The following is a 27365-nucleotide window of genomic DNA, read 5'->3' on the forward strand; positions in this document are numbered from 1 at the left end:
CAATCCACACCATAGAGTGCAAGAGGTTGTTCCTGGCTGGTGCCACCAGAATCAGAGAGCTTCTGTATTATGATTGGAGGATCTGGGTGGAGCCTGTGGAATGTGGCCTGCCCATAGGTTTGTCCACCCAACACGTCCCCTGTCCTGAGCATCCTGTTTCTCTCACTTTCCTCAAGTGGGTCCTATGGATGGAGCCTCCCCACACACTGCTCATCCTTGGACCTCATCATTGGCCCCTGACCCATGAGCCTTCACAGCCACCCCCAGCTGACAACCTAAGTCAGCCATATCTGGGTGTTTTATTATGGGCACTGTAAAATGCACTCCCAGACACCAGGGGGCAATCCCCCTGCCAAATATCATGCATGGAGGTGCTAAACGTGACAGATATAGGGAATTCCTGCAATATCCTGGACAAACCTTATTAAATTAAGTTTAAGTATCTTAGGAGTTAATTGTATTTAAAATGCAAATGTTTATGTATTATTGTGGGATTGTATGTACCATCTCTAGGGGGAGATATGCCTGACATAAACTCTGGGAAGTGTTATGAGCTTCTGTCATAAATATAAAGGGAAGGGTAAACCCCTTTGAAATCCCTCCTGGCCAGGGGAAAGCTCCTCTCACCTGTAAAGGGTTAAGAAGCTAAAGGTAACCTCGCTGGCACCTGACCAAAATGACCAATGAGGGGACAAGATACTTTCAAAAGCTGGGAGGAGGGAGAGAAACAAAGGGTCTGTCTGTATGCTGTGCTTGGCCAGGGATAGACCAGGAATGGAGTCTTAGAACTTTTAGTAAGTAATCTAGCTAGGTATGTGTTAGATTATGATTTCTTTAAATGGCTGAGAAAAGAATTGTGCTGAATAGAATAACTATTTCTGTCTGTGTATCTTTTTTGTAACTTAAGGTTTTGCCTAGAGGGGTTCTCTATGTTTTTTAATCTAATTACCCTGTAAGATATCTACCATCCTGATTTTACAGGGGGGATTTCTTTATTTCTATTTACTTCTATTTTCTATTAAAAGTTTTCTTGTAAAAAACTGAATGCTTTTTCATTGTTCTCAGATCCAAGGGTTTGGGTCTGTGGTCACCTATGCAAATTGGTGAGGCTTTTTATCCAACATTTCCCAGGAAAGGGGGGTGCAAGTGTTGGGAGGATTGTTCATTGTTCTTAAGATCCAAGGGTCTGGGTCTGTAGTCACCTAGGCAAATTGGTGAGGCTTTTTACCAAACCTTGTCCAGGAAGTGGGGTGCAGGGTTTTGGGAAGTATTTTGGGGGGAAAGACGCGTCCAAACAGCTCTTCCCCAGTAACCAGTATTAGTTTGGTGGTGGTAGCGGCCATTCCAAGGACCACGGGTGGAATACTTTGTACCTTGGGGAAGTTTTGACCTAAGCTGGTAAAGATAAGCTTAGGAGGTTTTTCATGCAGGTCCCCACATCTGTACCCTAGAGTTCAGAGTGGGGGAGGAACCTTGACAGCTTCAAAGTACTATTTGAAACAATGGTCTGGAGAAGAATGGACTTCTAAAGTTAAATGGGTTTCCCAGGAAATCTCTGGAGGGAAGTGTATGCAAATATACCCCCTCCAGTTATGCAAGAACTCAGCCTCCTGAAGCTTCACTGAAGGAAAGGACATTTGTCTGCTGATCATGTATTACACAACAACAAGATCAAAGGCCCAAACTGTGTAAATGAGTGACTGACAGATTCATGGGTGTGCTTGCTATGAACCATGGCAGTTATGAACTTGTAACCACAGAAAACCCCCTCAGTGGGACTTGAAGGACTGACTCTTATCAGACCCCTCATTAGAGTTGGAGAGATCTCTGGTAAGCTTAATAGTATATGGGTATGTTCTTTTTTTGTTTGTCTGTTTGTTTTAATATGTTTTCTCTGTAATACTGTTACCTTAAGAATGAATGTGCTTGCTTAGAAAAAGCTGTGTGGCACCTTATAAGCTGTGAGTAATTATGCTGTTTATAGCCCTTGAGAAGAAGGCAAATTTGTCCTCCTTAGGCAGTTTAACTTGCTCGGGAATTCACAGAGTAGGCAGGGAACTGTGGAGCCTGGAAAAACCCTGGTCAGGAGGGAGAGACTTGCAATCTGTGCCCAAGAGAGGTGATGGCTAAGTAGCTGGGAGCTTAGGGTGAGTGCTTTTGCTAGACCATAGTTATAGAGGTGTAGTTTCCCTGAACTGTGACACAAGAGCTTATCAATAAAATAGCTGTAAAATGTTTTTAACATGGGCAAAACAACATATTTTCCCCTAATCTCATTCTGAGAAATGGCTGAACCACTGTTGCTTAAATTAAAAAATCAATGAATCAGCATGAGGCAGACACCTGTCATGGAAAATTTCAACCCAAATGGCTAAAGTTTGACAATGTTATAAGTAACTAAAAACATAGTCTTATAATGGAAAAGGATGGGCAACCTTATCTATAGGTATCTTGACCTGCACCACCTATAATTTAGAATTGTGCAGTGTCTCTCTCCAGAAACCATCAGAAACAAAAGGTATGATTTCTTTACTGTATTTTAAAGTTATTGTGGACAGCTAATTAACCTGCTAATTTGTCTCTTGTTAGTTCATTTCTCCTCAGGATTCCACAATACCCACTTAGAGAATCCCAGTGTACAATAAGAAAAGGAGTACTTGTGGCACCTTAGAGACTAACCAGGTATTTTTTCATGCTTTATGTGTATAAAAAGATCTTCTACACTTTCCACAGTATGCATCCGATGAAGTGAGCTGTAGCTCACAAAAGCTTATGCTCAAATAAATTGGTTAGTCCCTAAGGTGCCACAAGTACTCCTTTTCTTTTTGCGAATACAGACTAACACGGCTATTACTCTGAAACCAGTGTACAATATATTCCTTCTGCTTCTGATGAGTCTTAAGTGTACAGAATCAATAAAGATAGGAAAAATAAAGCCCCTTCTTCATTTTCAGTTGATTTCGAGAAGCCTCCCCAGGAAAAGAAACTCCTGTAGGGAAGCTAGCATCACAGCATGGGGAACAAAGAGCTAAAGTGAAGAGAAACGCGTCTGCTTGCAGTAGTATGTTCTGGTCTAATGCAAATCAGGACACATCAAAGCCCATCAATGCCTACCACCACTGCCAGTTCTGGCAATCTTCTTTTCAAAGCACAAGTGAAATGTGGGAACATTGTCCATACCTCCACCTCTGCAAGGACATACATATATGTCTGAGGAATGCCTGGCTTTTCAATCTTTTCATATTTACCACAATCTTACTTAAAATAATCACAGTCTGCAAATAAGTGTACTATTTATGAGTGGAGTATACTCACTATATACTAACTAGTATGTTTGACTAAAACTTCCTATTGCAGATTTTTCTCTGTTCTTCATAATCTAAGATTTAATCTATTAAAACATGAAAATCAATAATACTTAGCACATCTACAAAGCTTTCATTGGGAGATCTCAAAGTACCTTACGCACACACACACACACTAATAAATTTAGTTTCACAGCATCACTGTGAGGTAACCAGTTATTATTATATCCAGTTTACAACTGAGGAAGTTGTAGTAAGCAGGGAGGTAAGTGATTTGCTCAAGGTCACACCAGAACTCTAAGGCAAACTTATTTCCAGTCCTGTGCCTTAACTACATGGCGATCCTGCTTTCCCATTAGCCTTCAGAATATAAAGTGGGACAGTTGCCTCATTGACTCTGCAGTCAGACATTGAAACAGTAGCACCAAGACAGTGGTGGAGCTCTAATATTATTAACTGTGGATCAAATTCTGTTAAAATTGCACATGCAAGACTCCAGTTGACTTTAATGAGAGTCATACATACCTGGGCAGAAACTGGTCCTTGAAGAGTATTAACATTCACACTTAATTATAGCTACTCAAATGCCAGTGTTGTAATATGCTTCATTGCTGGATAATAATATTAACACATTACATTTATAGAACACTTTTTTATTAAAGATGCAAAGATCACAAAGATAAGTCAGAATTATCTTCTCCACTTTACTGATGGGTAAATGAGAGACAGAATGATCATACAGTAAGTCAATATACAGTAAATAATTAGAACCTAGGTCTCCAACAGCTCAAACTGTTAGACCAGAATGTCTCAGCTAGTGGGCCAACATGGCCCCCAGGTAGATAGCCAAAGGGAACCTGCTGTTTTGTACCCCCACCGGCTGAAGATGCAAAGAAAACTAACTTAATCAAAATCCCATAGTTGCTCACACTATATAGAAGCAGGCAAGTGAGTAAAGAGCCGCTCCCCTTCCCTTCTGCAGCTGCTATGTTTTTAACCCCTCCCAACTCTATCTCAATCCCAGTACAACTCTTTATCCTATCCCACCTTACTCACAATTTCTTGAAGCAGCATTGCCTTGGAGCTGAATAACGTACAACTGAAGGATTAGGAGGAAGAATATGAGTGCTGTGCTGGTGAAGGAGGGAGAAGGGAAAAACACCTGAGCAACACCCCTCCTTTCTCTCATGCAGTGCCACCTCCCCATGTACCCAGATCCCACATGCCCAACCCAGCATCAGCCTCCCCACACAGAATCAGCCATCTCAGCCTTGTCCCTCCCTAACACCACAGCCTATTACTTATTGATATTTATTATTATTGTCATTGTTATTTATTTGTAATATAGCAGTACCTAGAAACCCCAGTCAGGTACCCATTGTGATAGGCACACTACTGACACGGGTAACAAAAGAGACAGTCCCTTCCCCAGGGAGCTTACAGTGTAGGTGGGAGCAGGATGCAACAGGAAATAAATAAAACAGACCAATGGAGTGAGGGCCCTCTGACATGTTCTCACTCCCTTTATGACCGATCCCCAGCAGCACCCACTACCCAAAATATACATATAGATTTTTTTACAGTGACTCAATCCCACCTCCCTTTATAGTTGCAAACAACTGTGCGATTTGGGAAGGTCCAGTAAGAAACCAGGGGTCCTGAGTGAAAAAAGTAAAAATCACTCCCTAAAACTTCCCACGAAAATTGGATTGTGGCATAATCAAGTGAATCAGGCTACAACATGGTAGGCATTTAAGGAGTTAAATAAATAAATGTAAGTCATTGTGAAAAAAATGTTTGTTATAGTTATTTTCCTTATTTTCCTTTAAATATGTGTATTGTCATTTATGAAGCTTTACTTATATTTTGCTGTTAAAAATGTTAAATGTTTCGGTTACCATGCTTTTTACTTTGCAATGATCACTTTGAGAAAAAAAAGGGTTCTGTATAATTCTTTGCTCTCTTTTATTTTCTTACATCTGAGATAGTCTGTGTTTTATTCCTTGAAGCTGGCTAAGATACTGTGGACCATTCTTCTCAAGTGAAGACTTTGCAAAAGTTATCCATTTCTTTGTTACCTTCATTCTTGGTTTCTGTAGCACACTCCACTTTGGACCGTGAAAGTCAATCAGAAAGCTCCTGTTAAGTGTTCATGATGTTCTGCACTAAGACCAGAGACTCTGCACTAGTTTTCTGTTTACTCATGCTCTTTCAAGCCCTGAATGATCAGGGACATAGTCATCTGAGATATGGTCAGCTGAGAAATACTTATTGCAGGAAACCAAGTTTGAATATCCAGGTCTGTCTAGACAATGAAAAAAGGTGCTTTTTAAAACTGAGTTAGTTAACTTGAGTTAGATAACATGATTTGAAACAATCCCTAATACTTTGCGTAAACAGTATAACACTTTTAATAGACTGTTTGCTGATCATATTGTAAACTAGGGGGAAGCCTAGGGTAAACAGGGCTAGATCAAAACCTGCTAGATCAAGATACCATTCATTTATACTAGGGTATTATCATTCATCTCTTATAGGGGAGAGGTTGAAGTTAGGTCTGGTAGTGCATCCTAACTTCAACTTTTTTTCCTAATCTAGGTAAACCTTCTGTGTCCATCATCTGGGGTTTGTCAGTTGGGTTTTGCCTGCCTTTGAAATTTGCTCCACTTCTCAGTCCATTAGAGCCAGAATCTAATGACCTTCAGGTCACAATATTAGACACATTTATGTCGCTTAGCATTTGACTCACAGCTTTTGTTCTTGTTTTAACTACTGCAATTAAAGAGCCTAGCTGCCATTACTAAAATAATAATAGTATAGCAGTTATTACTACTGCTATTGCATAAACTAAAGAACAATTGATCTACAGTATGTTAGTTCAGTCAGCTACCAAAAAGATTACTATATGCTAGTTCACCACTGACTGCCTTTAATGGCTTGAGTTCAAAGATCATGTGGGACGTCAAAGTTAGTCCAAAAATGAGGAGTGGTCTACATGCCTGAATCCATCCTCTGTCACTACCTCTGTCCCTCCCCACACACACCCACCCACCCACACTTTTTTTTATTAACCTCTGCTAGTTCTTCTCACCATCTTTCTCATTCTCTCTCTCTCTCTTCTTGTTACATTATCTATAGAAGATAGCAGTGGTTATAGAATCTAATGACCAAACCTGTTGCAGTCCGGCAGAGTAGTTCACGTTCAGCACTACACCACTATGAATTTGACCAGGTTAGTGACTGTGGCTAAAATTTTCAAACCTAAAGCTAAGCACATAAATCTCTGTTTAAGCTCTTAAATAAAAGTGGCCTGATTTTCAGAGGTGCTGAGCACCCACAACTTCCAATGGGAGTCACGGGTGCTCAGTACCTCTGGAAATAAGAACACTTTATGCAGAGGTATAAATAGGAATTTAAGTACCTAACTTTAGGTACCCAAGTTTGAAAATTTTGACTTGGAGTCAGTTTCACACAGCAGTAAGCACAGAAAACAGGCAGCTTTGGAGCAAAATAGAGACCCCCTAAGACTGGTTCCACAACCCCTACTCAAAATAGTTCCATCCGAGCAGACCCATTTAATAAATGAGTAAGGATAATATCATTCCCCTCTTTAATATATTTTCAAGATAATATGTTTCACGGCAGGTTCCAGGGAGTATGATTGTCCCTCTGATTGGACTCTCTTCAGTAAAAATGGATGGATGTCCATTGCCTTATCCAGGTTCCTTCTCAGGCATTTACATCTGCTCGAACAGTAAAATTCAAGTGCTAGATTTCTAACTGTGTTTCTGTGTCAAGTTGTACTTTAACCCAATCACACACTCCACACAGGTTTCTATCTGTCCACTAGGCTTTCATTCCATCCCTTTTCCTATTTCCCCATCACTTCTGGAATTTGCTTAGATTCTTCTTAATCTTCTCATAGCCACAAGTCAGTTTCCTCTCATTCAGCTCATTTCCTTCTCTCCAGCTTCATTCTTGTTTTCTGGCTACCTTTCTGTGCCTTTGTCATTCACCAGCTATTCTCCTCAATAGAATATAGAACCCCTACCACTCTCATTCATTCTAGCCAACTCTCCTGCATGCTCTCTTTCACCAAACACCTTCTTTCCACACACTTCTAAAGTGTAGGTGCTCACTTTCCACGACAGCAACAACAGCTGTAGGAAAATGTGTCATTTCCCTCTCCTTTCTTCCTTCATTTAACTTTTCCCCAACCCATGCACCAACACTTTTCACCTACATTCTGTAGAAGGCCTTTCTTAACTCTGAATTTCCTTGCTCCGTGGGAATCAGTGAGAAAGCTTGCTATATTACAATTCTTTTCATGATTTCAAATCATCTTACTTGCAGACCAGTTGAGGCAAATTCTGTCCACAATTACACCTGTGCAATCCCTCTAAATTCAATGGTGTTTCATGGATGAACTGGAGGGCAGAAGTTGGTTCAAACTGTTGACCAAGTTTCAGTTTCTGAATGGAGGAGAGGCTGCATGTTCCAGTGGTTAGCGCACAGTTCTGGGAGGCAGGAGATCTGGGTTCTCTACTTCAGAATCTGATACAGATTCAGCATGAGAGCTGTTAACTCTTTGTTCCTCTGTGTCTTAATTTTCCTTTCTGTAAGATGGCTATAAGAATAATTACCATCTTGACCAGACAAGGTAGGGCCAGATTAACCATGAGGCACAGTAAACCTGTCCCAAGAGTGTCCAGCATGGGGTCATATGAGGACATGTCATCAGTTGCAGCTGGAGGAGACTTGTGTGGAGCACAAGTCAGTCTGCTCCTCATGGGGATCCCATAAACCCAGCTCAAGTGGGGATGGGGTCCCTGAGCCTGCTGCCCTTCCTCTTCCTGAGGCAGCCCAGGGGAACCACCCTTTTCCCCCACGGCTACTGCTGTCCCTGATCAGGCCACCCCCCAACCTCTGAATCAGAGAGTCTCGTGTAAAGGGACACTTCAGGAAAGACCCATATCCCCCAACACTTACCCACCCAGCAGAGGGCTCTGATTGCCCTTCCCTGCACAGAACCTGCTGGGATGCTTGGATGGGCCCCTACACACAGCAGCTAAGGCTTTCCAACTCCTGGATGAATTCCAGATTGCCTGAATCAGGGAACAGAGCAAGGGTGTGATGAATCCACTGAACAGTTATCAGCCAGTGGAGGGAGGTGTGATGAATCTGCCCCTGCTCCTCCTGCTCAGGAGGGGTACAGGTTGCCAGCAGGGGAAGTTTGGAGGCAGTTGGTGAAGAGTGGGTCAGAGGCAGGGTGGCTGGTTACCATAAGAGATGAGTGATGGTTGTAGGCAGTTGGCAGGGTGCTATGTGGGACACAACAGATGCTTAAGCTGTAGCAGCTGAAGCACCTAGTAACAAGGTTGGCTGCATCCTGACCACCTGCTCATGGCCAGGGGTTCCCCTTCTTCAGGGCTCTGTAAGCTCCAGTATCTCTCATTCAATCACAGCCCTTCTTGAGATCTGTTTTTTAAATTAAATTTAACCAAGTTCCAAAAAACAAACAAGAGTCTTCCACCCAGCCTTAAACTGGGCACTGCCCTTCCCCCCTGAGGTACTGTCTGTTCGTGCTCTCTGGCCAGCTGGAGAAGATGCAACGCCTGGCCTGCCTACTTGGCCTTCTCCTAAAGAAAAATCAAGACTTTTACCTCAGTTTGCTTACCCAGTCCCAACTCCCTTCCTCAGTGACCACTGCAAGAGATCTCTCTCCCCTGACAGCTTCATTCTTCTAACTCTGCTGTCATGGTGGCTCCCTTTGACCCTTTATAGCTCAAGTGCAGCCTCCCCCCCTTAACTGGTTCAACTAGGAGTGCATGCCCTGGCACAGGGAAGCTGGACCTATTTTAATCACAGGGTCCAGCCACCCTGTGACACTCACAGAGCTTAATGGAACCATGGTGCTCTACCAGGATTGTTTCAAGACAAAATTGGGCATCACAGCACTGCAAAGGTGCCCCAGGAGGTGACAAATACACTGGTGTGGGTCTTCCAATCCCATTACACAATCAGAACATACAGGAGGCTGGTCCCAGGATCTCCCACAGACTGAAATCTGTGACAGGCCTCCCCAGCCGGGGAAATGGAGCTTGTGTGTACATGGTCCTCACCAAAACTATCCCATGACTTGAGAGTGGGCATTAGGGTGCCTGGTAGGGCTGTGTTTAGGACCCCAGGTTTTCTTAATACAGCCCTGGAAAGGGATGTTGTGCAAATAAATTTATAAAGGACTTTGAGTTCCTCAGAAACAAGGTGATACTTATTAACAATAATGTCTTATACTGTATATGTTTTTTCTTAGAAAGAGCAATACAAATCAGAAGACATGTATTTCTTCAAACAAAAACAGCTATAACAATAGTTTATAAATAAATCATGATGATCATATCTTATTCAAAGATTTTTATTTATAAAGAACATTTTCCTGGGCTGAAATATATGATAAATGATAGTCCTGAATACGTGTCTAGTTATAAATTCCTGAAAAAGAGGAGTTTTCTGGTAGACCCTTAACCACAATGCCATAATGTATTAGGATATGTGAAATTCATGTGCATATATCTGAGAAGATCAAGAAATTGGATTACATGTCATTTATGATTCTGTTGAGGAGCTAACAGGAGAGAAAGCATTACAGTAGAAAAGTCGTTGTCAAATAATGGTGTCAGAGGCTGATTCTTAACTTTTCTCTTGGTAAATCATTTTGTATGCACCACTTTAAATGTTTTGGCCTTATTTCTTTAGGTCCATGAAATAAATGAATAACCTACTTACTGTAGAAGGGCTCTTATATGTACAATGTCTGGGTAGTTGGACAAAATTATGTGATTTGTTTGAAAATATGACAGGTAAATTAAGTATACAGCAATTCTACAATGATTTCATAAATGAAAAGAACCTATAGTTGTTTTCCCTTCCATGACAGATGTTACTTATATTGACATATTGTATCATTCAACAAAGATCACTAGGGAGATATAGAATTATTAGATTAATGTATAAATAGGTATCTTTACATTCAGATTTTTGTTTTTCTTTTCATGGATTGACAAGAAAAAAAAAGGAAAATGTGTCCATAAATTCAAAGGGAGGAGGAAGATCTTATGGGTGGAAACAATAAGGTTTTCTGTGATAGTGTTCTGAGGAGTTTATCAGTGTAACTGATCTATTTTTAAAAAAGAGAATTGACGTAAAAACATTAGAGAGCTTTCTGCCCCATTCCCAGGCCAAACTCTCCTGTCACTCCCTATCTAATACTTCAGTCTGGTTAGGTTCTTGTACCGTGATGTCTGTGTGTTTCATATATTTAATAAAAGGAAAACAATGTGATCTCTCTCTCTGTTCTTCCCTCATTCTGTAGGGTTGTTGTTATATTTTAAATATGTGCTTTTGGTGTTATCGAGAGAAAACTAGATTGAAGAACTGAGTTTTTACATTTAGCGCTGAATATTCCGAAATTTACAGTCATTTTAAGATTTTCAGGGAGCGAGTTTCTGAGCTGTGTGGGCAGTCACTAAGAAAACTTTGGCTTTAGCATACAGTTTCACTTTCGAAGTTTGACAGTTCTTTTGTTTCAGTGGAATGCAGCAGATACAGGAGATCAGGACTCCCAGAGTGAGGCAGTTCTTCAGGTACTTTGGGCCAATCACATGGAGGACTTGTAAAATAAGGTCCAGACCTTGAATTTGAATCAGTAGTCAACGGGGACTCAATGAAGAGAGTGTGACTGGCTGGCAGTGTTGCTGAGCAAATAGGGTGCTGGGATGAACCACCTGGAGCTGTTTTAAGTTTCACAGTTTAATTCCGAGGCAGAATCCTTCACAATAGTGACAGGTTTCAAAGTAACAGCCGTGTTAGTCTGTATTCGCAAAAAGAAAAGGAGTACTTGTGGCACCTTAGAGACTAACGAATTTATTTGAGCATGAGCTTTCGTGAGCCTGAAGATTGCAAATGTGTGGATCACCAAGGCCAAGTCCAAATCTGTATGATGGGTCTCAGTCCCCTGTCCAGCGATAGCCCCACGCCTAGCCACTGGCACTGCATCCAGTATGAAAGTATCAGAGGCTATGCTTAGAGAGACACCTTAGGGCTCTCTAAGCAAAAGATTTTACTACAGAACTTCAATATTGGTGATTGGTGTGGGTTCTGCTAATTTGGTTTCATATGCAGTACCTCTAGGTAACAGTTTAAAGGGTTGATGTTACACAGCCTTTAATGACACTGGTGTGCTCTGATGCTGAAGAAGAAAAATAACTGCCCTTGTGTCATTTTGCTGTAGGAGATGTTAGAAGGGTTTTGGTTTTTTAACATTTCAGTGAAAGATTCAGAACTACTCAGAAAAGCTACACTGAAACTAGCCAACACTTCTATCCATTTATCAGATCACCTGTAGCTCCTATTTCAAGACAAGTGAAGCAACAATTAATAAGTCAAAGAAAGTTACTTTGTGTCTGCCAGCATATTTAATTAAACAAAAAATTAACAAAACTAACAACTTTGGAGCCACATCTTGCCATCAATCTGCACAAGAACTCCCACTGACATCCTTATACAACTCGAGAATTGTCTTTGATGTATATCAACATTTAAAGAGTTCCAGAACTTCATATTTTTGAAAGTCTCCACTGCTTTCACAACAACTGCCATCGGGGATCTGCTTTCTTGGGGCTACCTTTTGACACTCTGCATGGCAGCCTCCCATTTAGTCAACTGGCTAACAAAAAAAACTATGGACGGAGATTAGGACTCATAGAAGAAAAGTATCTACAGACATACTGTGTGTGAATAACGCTGTGGGCACCCATCCATGTACAGCAATGAATGGAATGTGTTGGTCTGAAAAGGTATGAATGTGAAATAATATTATTGAAGGGTACATGTGGATTTGACGTAACTGAACTGAGGGAGTAGTTCATATGTATGTTTCCGTGTTGGTGGAAATGGTTGAAGGAGAACAGGTTGGCAGCAGATATTTTAATTAATTTATTTAGTTTACTATTGCTGTCATAATCTAATCTATGGACACTGCCAATTATTACAAAGAGTCAGTGTTAAGAGAATAGCTGAACGAACCAGAGAAAAACAGAGACTGCCTCATTAGAGTACATAATAAAATGAACAACATATCAATAAATATCTATGTTATTAATGAATATACTCTGTGATTCTGAATATAATTAAGATGGGTCTTAAGAGATAATATGACCTCAAGCCATTAGGAAAGACAACAGGAAAATATTTCTTCTTACAGATGAGTTTCACAAACTGTGACATGTACTATTGCTCCATTGGATATTTCTTTCTTTCTTTTACCTTCTTTCCAGTGTACGTGAAAATATGAATACATGATCTGGGAGGTTCCATGATGCATTTTGTACAATGTTTAAAGTAATGGAAACAGGAGGGGGAGCTCTCATCACACCAGCCAAAGAAGTTAGGGACCTGTGGGGAGTTCTACTTACCCAAGACAGGAAGAGAAGGGAGAGCTACTCTATCCCTTTCTCCTCTCTACCCTTCCTTCCTTTAACCCCTGATTTTATACTGGCTTTTCTATGTCATGTGATAATGAAGTTGCTATGGTAATTATCATGAGTTTCCCAACCTTACAGTAATGCCCAAACAAAATCCCACATATTTTGCTAGCATCCCCATACACTCCGTCACTGATGCCTTACCTGATACAGCTTTCCTTTCATGCATTCTTTTTAAAAAAACAATATGTTGTTTTTCCATATTTAAACAGGAGAATCTGCTTTTCCATTTATTTCCTTCAAAGAGAAATGACCTCAGTTACACTGCTAGGAAAAGGTCTCTTAAATTGCCTCTAAATTGAAGTAGGACAAGATATTTAGTTATGTTGAAGTGTGGCTTTTGCTGTAGGTATTTTTAAATTATGTTAAGGGCACCTAGAGTGCATGGATACATGTCCTTTAAAAATATGTGACTCTCAGTAAATAGAAACAGAAAAAATAGAGAGTAAATTAAACACTTGTGGGGAATTTTTTTCAACAACCTATTTGCATGTTCCCTTTGTATACACAAATTTTGTCTTTTGCAAGTGCAAATGATTGTGGCCATAAAACTGTGAGGAAAAATTTAAGGCCAGATCCTCTTCCAACTGAAATCAAGTTTTACTAGTGACTTCAATAAGTGGAGGACTGAGCCTTAACAGGCTGATTAATGCCCCTCTGAAATTCTGGGCGAAGCCCCTAGCCCCACATAAGTCAACGGCAAAACTGCCATTGATTTCAGTAGGGTCAGGATTTCACCCTTAGTCTGTAAATACTTGTTAAAATCGTAAGTACCACTCAGGCAAACACTTACATATGTGCATAACTTTACATGCATGAGCAGTCCCATTGCACTCAAACAACTAAAGTTAAAGGCATGCCATCATTTATAGGGTGTTAAAATGCAGAGTATCAAACAAACACTGTTTAGCCATTGGAATGGTGAGGATTCCTTCCAAATCATGCAGTTATTCTCACACTAGAGATATGTGCTGTCACCATTCAGTAAATATATGTAATTAGTTATGGCCTCTCTAAGGCGAACAGCAGATTTATTTTCATATACTTTTTGGAAATGTTCAGTCCTATTCCATTGTAAGATTAACACAAGAGGAGCCACTTTCACAATTTCTGATGTTCTAACTCTTCATAGTAAGTGGATGAGCCACTATTAAAACACAAAATTATCTCTTTTTCTTGGCTTCTGTCTCTTATATGACAAGTAGAACAATTCATACTCAGCTTAGTTCCAAAACTTACTTCAGTAGTTGAAAATTTATAATAAATCATACCTGTAATTTGAACATTCTAAATACAGGAATATTAGAAACTGAACTTTTCCTAGGCAAACAAGAGTTGACACCAGGCCCTATGTCATCACTGGATATTCCAATAATAAACACTGGAATAAAAACACCAGTTTTCAATGAGGTATGACTCCTGACAGACGCCAAGAGGTGATCCATGGTCATTGCAAAAGAGAAACAGCAGCAGCACTTCTGTACCTATCTAAAGTCAATGGTAGATATACAGACAAACAGTACATACTCTGGGATGATCAGGATGTTAAAGACTTATTGGCAACTGTTGAAAAGCAGGACTTCTGAGGATCAGAACTCAGACTTAGCAGCACTAGATTCAAAGTGATGCCTGATTTATAGCCAAATCCTGCAGTCCTTAGACAGAAAAACTGACAGTCAAAATTCCCACTGAAGGAAAATGCAAGGAACACCAGATTTGGTCCTAAGAGACAATCAATCATATTTGTCCACTCACTAATTTAACTGGCTTAGTCCTAAAAAGCAATTAGTCATATTTGTCTACTTACCTGATTTAATGGCTTGAGGCCATTTGCATTGTTTTGGCCTGTTGTTGCACTCTGCAAAATTCCTGTTGCTTTGAATGGAAGTTTTGCCTGTGTTAGGAGTGCAGGATTGGACCCTCTGTCAGACTATTTATCTGCTTTGATTATTAGAAAAACAATGCCTTATTACCATAATTACAGCAAATGTTCAGAAGAAGAATTTCAGAAGAAATTATTATTATTAAGTTAGAAACACATATTAAAAGATATAATAATACTTAAGCATATGTCATAGACAGTGTATTTCATGTAAAACTCTAAAACTAGCACTTTTGGTACATGGTTTTTTTAGAAGTTTCTTTAAACAGAACCATCATGTCCACATATTTTTCATTAAAACTGCCTTATCAGCTCATAGTAGAAACTGATACTTTTCTCTAATACAAGAATTCACTTTACCTTTTTCATCAGGATATATCCATAAAACTGAACAGGTGGCAGTTCAAATCACAATTGTCTTCTGAGGGAGACAATGTATTAAAGCTAAAGGCTTCAAAAAGTTCCGGTGCTGTACATGAAATTATGTGAGCAAATTTTCATCATTATATTTAATTTATAACCAATGAAACAATACTTGAAGATTTTGTTGTTTGATAGGAGCTCAACAACAGTGATTCAGTTGTAATGAGTTTCGAACAAGGAGAAAATGAGGGGCATTAATACTTTTCCACTAGAGTAAAAAAAGCACCTTTATGACAAATTCACAATGAATTTGATGTTACATACCAAGTACTGAACATCTCTGCAAATTCACACAAATTATTTTGCAAAAACCCATTACATTTAAAAATATTACAAAAAAATCTGAATACCTTTTAGCACTTGTGCATATAAGGCCAGAATCTGCATTTCTTGTGGATGCAAAACTCCCACTGAAATGCATGATAGAGCCAACACTGTCTATACTTTGCTTTTGTGCAGCATTCTATGTACAGTATGTATTGTTGCATCTACACTGATGCAAAGGAAGCCTATACAAGAGCCTTTGCAGGTTTTTACTACTTTGCTAAACTGTATGATCAAATCTGTTTCCCTGCTTACTCATTATTTGTTTAGGCTGTGATTAAAGTTATTCTTTTTGTTGAACAGTTCTGGTGACTGTACATCTACCTAGATGTAGGCTACAACTTTCCAGCCTGACACGTTTTGATGATTACTCCTCCATTAACAAGCCAAACGTATTTTAAATCACAAATTCTTCATATTTTCAGTACTGCAGAGCAAACAAATAAACAACAGTGACTCTATGTCTCTAACCGCTCCACCATCTGAACAGAGTAAGCATGGCTTATTCTAGTCTCTAAAGGAGAAAGTTCTGCTCAACTTTTTATATTCACAAATGTCAGTGATTTAAGCTTAAGAAATGAAAAATGTAAATTAGACATTGTAACATACAAAACGAACTTAGCTTTGACAAGCTAAGCAGAGATTTTTATGGAGAGCCTAGTCATACACATACAGAACACATTTTAGCTTTCAAATATATTTAAAAAAAATGTGTAATTCGAAGCTGTACCGCAGTCATAATGAAAAATTCTTTACAATTACAATTTTGACTTATGGAACAATGGACACCCCCATATCGTATTGTATCAGGTAATTACGAACTGCCAAGGAGTAAGAAAGCACAACCCAAGAAGAATCAATGTAACCCCCACAGTGTGTACCGTAATTCAGTAGCTCATTTCTCAAGTACCTCCTATCAAACCATTCATTCTCATTTCCTAGGCACAGACAAAAAAGAAAAAAAAACCCAACAGAGTTAATCAAACCTTTTCATGACAGAGACAGCTTCTCAGAGCACATACCCAGGTTTGGAAGTTGAGGAGGAGGAAAAAGGAAAGGGCGGGGGGGGGGTATCAGAAAGTGAATGGCAGCTCGTTCAATGAAAGCTTGTAGCCGCTTTCAAACCATGAGTGCCATGAGTTCACCTAAAGGGGCTGGGAGTGGGGGGACTGTTCTGCAGCGGGGCAGGGCAGGATCGTGGAGCCTGGCTTAGGAACACGATGCTTTGCGAGAGACACTTCCTGCAGGGGTCGGGTAACAGGCAGCCCAGCAGCGGGGAGGCGTTTCTCCGGCCGGGGAGATGCTGGGGCTGAGAAGCGTGTGTACTCCCGTGTGCTGCACGGCCGGGCCTCCCGCGCTCTTCTGCCCACGGACTGCGATCGCCCAGCCGGGCAGGAGCCAGCCCCTGCGGGGGACACGCAGCATCTCCCGGCCCAGCCAGCCCGAGCGCTCCCAGGCCACCCTGACCCCACTGCTGCGCCTCTCTCCCCCGGCGGCGGCGGCGGCTCGGCTCGGGCTGGCGAGCGGGGGTCTCGGAGGAGCCCTGGCAGCTGCCCCAGCGCGCTGGCCCGGCCGGGGGAGGATGGGCTGGGACAGAGCGCGCCCCCTGCCCCTCCCCCGGCGGGCTGTGTGCGTGTGAGCGCGGGGCGGGCGGGGGGCTCCGGCTGCACTGGGGGGAGGAGCTGATGAGCAGGGACGCGAGGAGAAGCCCCCAGAGCCGGAGCCGCGGCGGATTCGGTGGCCGAGGAAGCCCCGCCCGCTCCCGGAGCCGGGGGCCGTCCTACCCCCCTCGCCTTCCACCCCCTCGGCTCCAGCCGCTCCGCAGAAGGAGCGGGGCTGGCTGGCGCGCTCGCTCGCTCCCACTCCCTGCCTCTCTCTCCCTCTCTCCCAAACACACGCACCAGGCTCTCCCTCGCTCGCCCATGCAGACAGCAGCCGGAGCGGCGGAAGATGGCTGACTCCACAGGGCATCACCCACCCTCCAGCCCGCCTGCATCCCCGACCCTCCCCGCGCCGCTCTCGCCTCCGACCCTCCCTCACGCCAGCTTCCACCGCTGAGCCAGCGACCCCCGCCCAGCCCCGCCGCCCTCCCCACTTCTGCTTCCCAGCCCCCCCACGACACCAGCAGCCATTTCATCTCCACCAGCCAGACACAAAAAATGGCAGAAATGGAGAAAGAAGGGAGACCTCCCGAAAATAAAAGAAGCAGGAAGCCGGCTCACCCGGTGAAAAGGGAAATCAACGAGGAGATGAAGGTATGTGCCTGTGAGGGGGAAGGGGGACGCCTCTGCCCCCCCCCCCCCCCAGTCCTCTACCGGGCAGGGCAGTGAAATAAGAAAGGATCTCTTGTCATTTTTTTTGGTAGGATGCACTGAATGTGTCTCAGCTCCGCCTCCTGGGCTGAAAACAGAGCCGAATTCACAGGCTGCAAAGCCAGCTCATTGACCGCCTTTGATTGCTTGATATATATTTTTTAAACTCTCCCTCCTTCGGTTTTTTAAGCTCCTTGGGTGCATTTTCTATTACAATCCTCGCAGGTTAACTGGAAAGCTGTGAAGTTAGGGGAGGAGGGAGGGCTTTTTCAACACTGGCTTTCTCTCCTTTTTCAGTAGCCAGCTGCAACCGTGTAATTAAAATGTCAAAGTGAAATGTTATGGTCTGAGCTACACATCATTTTTGGGCTTAGAGACAGGGACTCTCTTTTCTCCCCCCTCTCTTCTTCCTTGCCTCCTCCTCTGTTCTACATGCCTCACTTCACAGTTAATCAAAGCAGCATAGGTGTTGTTGAAAGAGAGCTGTCCGAGGGGCTGTTGTTGATAGGAGTCTATTTATTGTTTGGAGTCTATTCCTATCTGATAGGAAACTGTGCCAGTCCAGCTGTGTTCCAGAGGTAGCGCTGGAGGCTGTTCCTCCAGCTGTTAGAATGGGAGCGATTGCACAAAAACACATTTCAGGACTTCTTTTAGCATTAGGTCGCAGGTCTAGGTTGGACTGGTCCTATTTTGTGCCTTTATTTTCCAAGTCTATTCCCTGACCTGTATTTATTTTATACCTCTGATTTATTTTCCCCATGAGTCATACACAACTAGCACTATTGCAGGACTTCAGCTGAACTTACTTTTTAAAAATGCAAATATAAATTAAAACAGTGCAGTTTATATAATTTATATATATATATATATATATGATAAAACTACCATTATTTAATGTAAATGGATAATTTATACTAAAACAGAAAGTCATTGGAATATTGCTGCAAAAATGTCATTATAGATGTCATTTTATATATATATATATATATATATATATATATATAACATACCTATTAACAGGACATTTTATAATATAGCATTGTTTTTCATCCAGTATTAAAGGGGAATGCTGTATACAATTCCTCCCCCACACCCCCCAAACTTCATTACTAATTTGACTAGACATTCTTTACTGGTTAAGGTAGGCATTCCTTTTCCATGTTGTCTGTGTACTGAGTGAGTGTGTTTCACCAGAACTGGAACTGTGGACTTGGGTACTATTAGTGGTATGAACAAAATAAGGGCTAACGAGAGTTGCCACTGATATCCAGGGCAAACCACTCTCGATTCCACCCCCAGAGAGCATTATTGTTTCTTTGAGAGATTTGTGACACTTCCTATTTTTGGATGGGACTTTCTAAAGCCTGTGGATAGTAACAGTAATTGCTCATCATAATCACATAGTTTTGGGAGCTGCACAAATCTATCACATTTTAAAACACCACTTAATGCGATATATATGGAGTGCAGTTTTTAAGTTTCATAGGTTCTAGAATTACAAATTAGTTAATTTTAATCAAAACATGTGAAATGTTATCCTGGCTGGATATAAAGGCTGACTGTGCTGGATCCTCTGGGTTTGTTTTGTTTACTTTGGCTGCAGGCACACTCAGCGGTTTGGGAGATAGTTGTTCTTCTACAGTATAACAGATGTTTGTCTGAAATGGTGAGGAAGAAACAAAAACAACATTGTGTGAAGGAGAAAAAATACACAATTTTAAACTATTGCTTTGGTATTAAGGATTGGAATTAACCTTGATGTAGAGTTTCTCTTTTGTAATCATTTTTACTGTTTAACATTACAAACCTTAGGATTTTAACTGTATTAATAATTAAATCACAAGTTATATGCTGATATGATTGGAATTTAGAAGAGATTTCATTTTTTTTCTGAGCTGGGGTAAGGTAAATGTTGGCAGTAGCTTTCACAAAGCACAGATCACCTAGTAGTGCCAATTATGCTATTGAGCTAGGAGACCGCATTTTTAGTAAGAGCAGTTGGTTCTTGTAATAATCTAACTATAATAAAAGAAAAAACTTAAAAACTTTGCATATTTGTGCTGTTTAGAATGTTAAGAACTGTGGGAGGGTTCATGCCTTTCCTGATATATATTTTTGCATTTAATAAAAATCTGTTCTAGGTTCTTTTTTCATAAACCTGAAGAGTACAGTGACATATATTGGTTACACTGTATAAAATGTGTGTAACAAAATGTCATAGAGAGCACAATGTGCCCTTTTGTAGGTTCATATCTATAATGTTCAAACAGCCTGACTGTTTCCCTTCATCTGAACTGCTTTCATCTGGACCAGTGTAAAATAAGCTCTGGTAAGTAATCACGGCAGAGCAGAAAGAAAGGAATGTATACAGCAATAGACAGCCTAAGCTGTAAAAACTGTAACCTGAGTACCAGCAGCAGATCAGATATCATGGCTTCAAGGTAGGGGAAATGAAAGAGATGAAGGGGAGGAAAAGACGAGAGAGGGAATGGAAAAGTCAGCTTGGAAAGTGAAGGAGTAGTAGGAGGGCCCCCTCAGGGAAATTTGGCTCAGGGATTAGGGAATTTTATCATGGTGTACAGTGACCTACTCAAGTTTCAGCCCACGTTGGATCAAATTGCTTCCCTTTGCTAGCAGAAAGAAAAAGTACTGGTGTATATGTGATTTTTTTTCTTTGGGTAATAAAAAGGCCATTGGTACAAGTGTCTATTTTAAGTTCAGCAAATGCAAGGCACTATGAATGAGCAATAAAATTACCTCATCACAAAGACTTCCTTCATGATTTGCTGTTTGATATAGTCACATATTTACTCAAGAATGATTACTAAACCCAAACTGCTCGGTTTTCATAGGTTGCATCAGTAATGTCACTTCCAGCTCAGTTTTAATATGATTGGAAACTTGTGTTGCTTGCTGTTTCATTATGCCAGATATTAAGTTACATTTTTGTTATCCCTATCCCAATGTACATGATGGTTGTAACAAATTTAAATTTGATACATCGTATGCAAAAAAACCCATGACTCTGCATAGTTTCCCTATGTTACGTTTCAATTAAAAATATTCAGATAGAAGTGTTTTGTTTCACTGTGACCTTCACAGTCTCTCTCTTTTCCCTAATTTATTTTTTTGTCCTTCTTTCTTATATTCTCTTCCCCCCCCTCAGATTATACTTTCTACTTATCTTCAGAGATGTGTGTTCATATGCCAACTAGAAAAACAACAAATTGTTATTCTGAAACTAAGTCAGTGTCATTTATCACTTTGGTACTTTTCAGTGACTATTATGAATAATACAACATGTAATCTATTCAGGAATATAATGTAATCAAGGCAATCTGACACTTTTAATAGCTAGTTTAATTGTTACAGCCTAATCAATACAATAGTCTAAAGACTTGGTACAGCTCTATACCTCATTCCTTCCCCCCCTCTCCACATATTCCCTCTACCCACACTTACTTTATTGTGCTATACTATTGGGGATAGCAGGAAAACTTAAGAATGTGAAAAAGGTGATTTGAAATACATTTTGTTAAATTTGCTAGAATAAATTAATGTGATTGCATCAAGCATAGTGTGCTGGAAGCTCTGGTAAACAAACAAGACTTAATTTATCTACATGTTTAGATTCTTTGTCAATTGCACAGTTAGCGATTAATCTGTGTTATAATTTCACAGAGCTGCCTCCATGTGCCCTAGGAGTTTACCATCTATAAATATTCTCAATAAGTAATTTGTACCTAAAATTGGGCTTCATTCCTGATGCCTAGCACTTAAGACATCTGTTATAGTTTAACAGTAAACTCATCAAAAGATTCTTCAATTTAGTTTTTTTAATATTCCCCATATTTAAAAGGATCACTGTCAAAATGTAACAGACACTGCAGCACTGACTGCATTTGAAATGAGCCAGATAAGTGTAAATATTAAAAAGATTCCAGGGAAACTCCTCCCTTCTCTCCTGAAAAGCAAAAATGTGTTTGTAAAAGTAAAATCAGATAGCCTTTATCAATTGTACTATTCCAGGTCACTGTTACTATACCGTTTTCATGGAAGTAGATTTATGAGATATCTACAGAGTGAATTGTATTATCTGCATGAGAGACCTGCACCTATCCTCTTTAATGGAGTAAGAGGTCTGTGTATTAACTGTTTATACAAATGAGGTTGATAAAGCCCACCTTACAACACTAATAAAGGGGTGGCTGAGTGAGAAAAAAGGAAATTAAAGAAAGGTCAGGAAAATTTACTTATTGACAGCAACACTACTTATTGACAGCATAATATTCAAAATGGTGGCAATGCAAATGAGCAGAGAAAATGTGGACTGGAAAAAAGTGATCAAGTTCATGTGGTGAATATGCCCACATTTTAATTTCCTTTATATACCTGAGGTGAATCCTCAGTGCTGTATATCTGGTGGGTCACTCATGCAAGGAAATGGAATGGAGCCACTCTGCTTCCTCCAAAATGTGAAATAAACATTCAACAGTAAAACCTAGAAGAAAATTAGTCTGACAGACTCATTCTCTTTTGTGTTTCCTGCCTCTGTCTTTGCCAGGCCTCACTCTATGAAGCCAGGCCTGCCCCTGTGAATAAGGTTCATAGAGAAGGAGAGAAAATAGAGAGAAAATTGAAGGAAAAAACACCATTTTGTTTTAAAATATATCCATTAGTAAAAATTTGGGAAAACTCTACTCTGTGAAGTAAGGTCAAACCTTAGGTATGTGATTACAGTGAAATGAATCCTGTAAAGGGAATCAATGTTAATGGAGATAAGATTTCTGTTGCCTCATATCATTAGTCTCATAAAAGAAATCACAGATAGTCAGATCCACAAAATCTTCTTCCCTCTTCCTATGAATGAGAAGTAAATTAACTTCAAATTACAATCTAACATAATGATCCAGTTTTTCAAAGAGGGAGATAGGAGGGTATTTATGTTTTTGTCAAGAATAAAGAAATGATCCTGTTAGAACATGCAATCAAACCACACTGCAGAATTGCAATATGTGGCTTGGGACTCACAGGGGGGCAAAAAAGAAGATATGTATATTAGGAGCTGAAAACTTTAGGGTATTGTTATTACATAACCAAGGGCCTCTGCAATACTACAGCATTTTAAGGCCAATTTCTTTGGCAAAGAGGAGTCTGTTGCAAATCTTAGTAAATTCCATGGCAGTTAAGCAGATGTGATAGCACACAGCTGCACACCTGCATTGTCAGCTAACATAATCCAGGAGATTTCACTTTAGCCATTCTGTGAGATTTAAGTGATTCTTTCAATGCACTAGGAACTACAGCTCAAGAGATTATCAACAACTTGGGATAATAGATATATGGAGTAGGCCATGACAAAAAAAAATGAGCATTGTCTAGTGGTCTGAGTATGGAGTCAGGAGTTCTGAGTTCTTACTCTCAGCTCTGTCACTGATTTATTGCGTGACCATGGGTATTAGTCAGCCACCTTGTACCTCAATTTACCCATATGTGAAATGAATATAATCATGATTCCCTACCTCACTGGGGTTTTGTGAAGTGTAAGACCCCAGTCTTGCAATCAGATCTGCTAGCACAGTGATCTGCACCAGTGCAGAGCTCCAGTGGGGTTCAATAGGCCTCCATATAGTCTTTGGGGTCCATGCTAATATTGCATAATAGGGACCCAATTGATTAATGGATGACATCCTGGTATGGAGGACCTGCCTGAGGCCCTCTGGAGTACTCCAGCCTTACAGTGGGGCTATACAGTTGGGATTGCTGGCAGAGCAACAAAGCAAAGGGCCTCTGCTCCCCTCCCACCCCCCACCAGAAGGTAGGTCTCTGTCCTGCTTTGACATAGATCAGTGTGGAGATTATCAATTGAATGGGTTGGGAGAGAGGCCCCTGTATCTATTATATATAGATCCAGTGGCCCTATCACCCTGCACAAATGGGATAGAAGCTCTGTTTCCACTGTTTGGCCCATAGACTGAAGTAGCAACCATTGGTGCATCTCCAGAGACTCATCCTGAGTGGAGGATGGATTTCATCTCCACTACCTCTTACCCACCATACTGCATCGGGATAAAGTCTGATTATACAGCCTTTATTCTGGCATCATAATATTTAGAATATCTCTTTGAGAACCTCAGATGAATGTGTTACAGGAATGCAAAGCATTATAATTTAAACACTACAGGTCACAGAAAACCACCACAAGATACAGCTATGCATTATGTACCCAGGCCCATATTGTTGTGTTTGTGCATAAGAACAGCCATACTGGGTCAGACCAATGGTCCATCTAGCCCAGTATCCTATCTTCTGACAGTAGCCAATGCCAGGTACTTTAGAGAGAATTAACAGAATAGGCAATCTTCGAGTGATCCATCCCGTCATCCACTACCAGCTTCTGGCAATCAAAGGCTAGGGATCCCCAGAGCATGAGGTTGCATCCCTGACTGTTTTGGCTAATAGCCATTGATGGATCTATCCTCCATGAACGTATCTAATTCTTTTTTGAAACCTGTTATAATTTTGGCTTTCCTAACATCCCCTGGCAACGACTTCCACAGGTTGACTGTGCATTGTTTGAATACTTCCTTTTGTTTGTTTTAAACCTGCTGCCTAATGGTTTCATTGGGTGATCCCTGTTTCTTGTGTTGTGTGAAGAAGTAAATAACATTTCCTTATTCACTTTCTCTACACTAGTCACGATTTTATAGACCTCTACCATATCTCCTCTTAGTCCTCTCTTTTCCAAGCTGAAAAGTCCCAATCTTTTTTAAACTCTCTTTATTAATCTCTACCCTTAATCATTTTTGTTGACCTTCCCTGTAGCTTTTTCAATTCTAACATATCATTTATGAGATGGGGTGATCAGAACTGCATGCAGTACTCAAGGTGTGGGTATACCATGAATTTATGTAGTGGCATTATGATATTTTCTGTCTTCTTATCTATTCCTTTCCTAATGGTTCCTAAAATTCTGTTAGTGCTTTTGTCTACCACTGCACATGATTGAGTGGATGTTTCAGAGAACTAGCCACAATGACTCCAAGATCTCTTTCCTGAATGGTAACAACTAATTTAGACCCCAGCATTTTGTACGTGTACTTGGGATTATGTTTTCCAAAGTACATTACATTGCATTGATCAACATTGAATTTAATCTGCCATTTTGTTGCCCAGTCATCGACTGAAGCATTCAAAGGTTTGGCACTCACCATAACCCAGATTTTACTATATTGACTTTTCAGCCTTCCGTTGGGCAGGTGTCTCTGAGGACACAACTCAGGCTTAACATGGGCAAAACTGAGCTCTTGATTCTTCCCCAAAACCTTCCCTCTTGCTCCTTTCTTAGTCACTGTCACTCACTCAGGCCTATAAACAAGGTGCTATCTTTGATTCAGCCCTCTTTCTAGACCCACACATCCAACTGTGTCTACATCTTGCTGCTGCAGCAAAAATAATCTTTGTGGCTCATCACTTTGACCATATTACCCACCTCATTGCATCCCTCCACTGACTCCCCCTTCTCTATTACATCAAGCACAAACTACCTGTCTTCACTTTTAAGGCCCATTGTGCTCTATACTCACCTTACCTATAATTTCTTATTTGCTATAGAGACATAAGACCCCCACATTTGCTTCACCATTGATTGCCCATTTGTCAGATTTTCAGAAGAGTACCATCATGCTGTCCCCCATGCTAGCCCTGTAAAATCCACAAGGTCACTACATTATCCTTCTTTACATTTCTCCTTAAAACCCACCCATATCATGATGCCTACAGAACACTTGACAATGATTAGGCAACTGCTGTGCTGTGATTGCTGATTATTCGTAACTCTCTTTTTGTTCCCTTATGCTCTGTTTGTCACGTGCACACCATCTTAAACTTTATTATTATGGTTATTACTTATCTGTATTACTGTAGCCCTTAGAACCATGGACCAGGACCCCATTGTGGTAGGTGCTCTACAAACAGAACACAAAGACATAGTTTGTAAGCTCTTTGGGGAGTCTAAGATAAGAAACAACAGATGGATACAAGCAGACGAGGGAATACAAGGAAATAATGAGACAATATTGGTCAGCATGATCGACAGTGGTGTCAGCACACCTGCAGTCTAGCCATGGTCAATTTTTTTTGCAGCCTTCATGGAAAAATAGAAAAGATTTGAAGAAGGATAATGAGGTGCTTTGTGACTAATTATGGGGACCTCCTTCCAGGAGGGGCAGCATGGCAAAAAACAAGCAGGTGTTTCCAAACTTTGACTGTAAGCTTTTTGAGGCAGGGACCGCATAGCACAATGGAGCCCTGGTCATTAGGTGCTACAACAATACTAATATTAAAATATAATAATCAAAATAAATAAGATGAATTAATTTTGAGTTGTTTTTAATTCAAGGGACTTTAAAAATAATATTTTTAAAAGATTCTTCACTCAGGTTGCCAGTAACATAGGACAAAATCCTGCTTCCATTCAAATTAATAGCAAAAGAACAGTTGACTTCACTAGAAATAGGATCAGGCCTTTGGCTTTATTAAAATTAATAGAATTTTAAAATCAGATTTACTTTTCACCATGTTGCTGTACTTTTTGCACTTCACTCAGCTTGGAGACTAGGCTGGTTCAATTTATCTAGAGTTACTTAACCTTTGTGACAATGTGGGCCATTACTGTCATCTTGGCTGGATCCTAAAGGCTGCACCTAATTTGTATATAGATTTATATGCATTTTAAACGTAAAGAATAAATGCCTACAGCCTGTGATAAGCTGCCAAAATCTTAACAATGGGTTCCCTCCTCACCCCACGAGGGGGTTGTTGCCCACCCCTGCCCCATCCACCCCTCTACCCTGTCCCCTGACTGCCCCCAGAACCGGGCAGGAGGGTCTCGTGGGCCACCGTAGTGGGTGCCCACCCCTAAGAGGCACGTGCTGGGGGGGCGAGGTGGGGAGTCCTGGAGGTGCTTACCTGGGGCAGCTCCCAGGAAGCATCTGATAGGTCCCTCTGGCTCCTAGGGGTGGGGGAGCATAGCTGAGGGGGAGCAGGGGGAGTGGCTGCTCCCCCACTGATCACATCAAAAGTGGTGCCTTAGGCGCCGACTCCCTGGGTGCGCTGGGGCTGGAGCGCCCATGGGGAAAATTTGGTGGCAGAGGTGAGCTGGGACGGGGAGCGGTTCCCCTGTGGCCGGCCCCCTCCCTCCCCGGGTTACCTGCTGCGGCGCGGGCAGCCCTCCTCATGCCCCCCCGCCCCAGCTCACCTCCGCCTCCCTGAGCCTGAGCGGGAAGCCGTCACCTGCTTCTCAGCCCACCCCGGCTTCCCGCCGAACAGCTGATTCGCGGGAAGCCGGGGGGGCGGGCGGAGAAGCAGAGCCAGGCGGTGCGTTCAGGGGAGGAGGCGGAGGTGGAGCGGAGGTGAGCTGGGGCCGGGGGTGGGACAGGGAGCTGCCGGGACAGGGACAGGGAGCTCTGCCTACGGTGCCACTTTTGGCCAGTTAAATTTAGAACTGGTTCTAAAAGGGCTTCTAAATTTAACAACCGGTTCTAGTGAACCAGTGCGAACTGACTGCAGCTCACCA

The 27365-nt window shown here is 41.3% G+C and overlaps 1 protein-coding gene across 1 annotated transcript in view; it reads left to right on the forward strand.

Annotated features, from left to right (window-relative positions):
• The first annotated feature begins 17635 nt into the window (after window positions 1-17635).
• Window positions 17636-27365, forward strand: part of SOBP (sine oculis binding protein homolog) — a 119029-nt gene continuing 109299 nt past the window's right edge. Inside the window, exon 1 of the mRNA XM_077811698.1 lies at window positions 17636-17731. Within this exon, the coding sequence (XP_077667824.1) occupies window positions 17636-17731 (96 nt within the window). The remainder of the gene's footprint in view (window positions 17732-27365) is intronic.

Source organism: Eretmochelys imbricata, chromosome 3 (assembly GCF_965152235.1).
Source record: "Eretmochelys imbricata isolate rEreImb1 chromosome 3, rEreImb1.hap1, whole genome shotgun sequence".
Taxonomy (NCBI): Eukaryota; Metazoa; Chordata; order Testudines; family Cheloniidae; genus Eretmochelys; species Eretmochelys imbricata.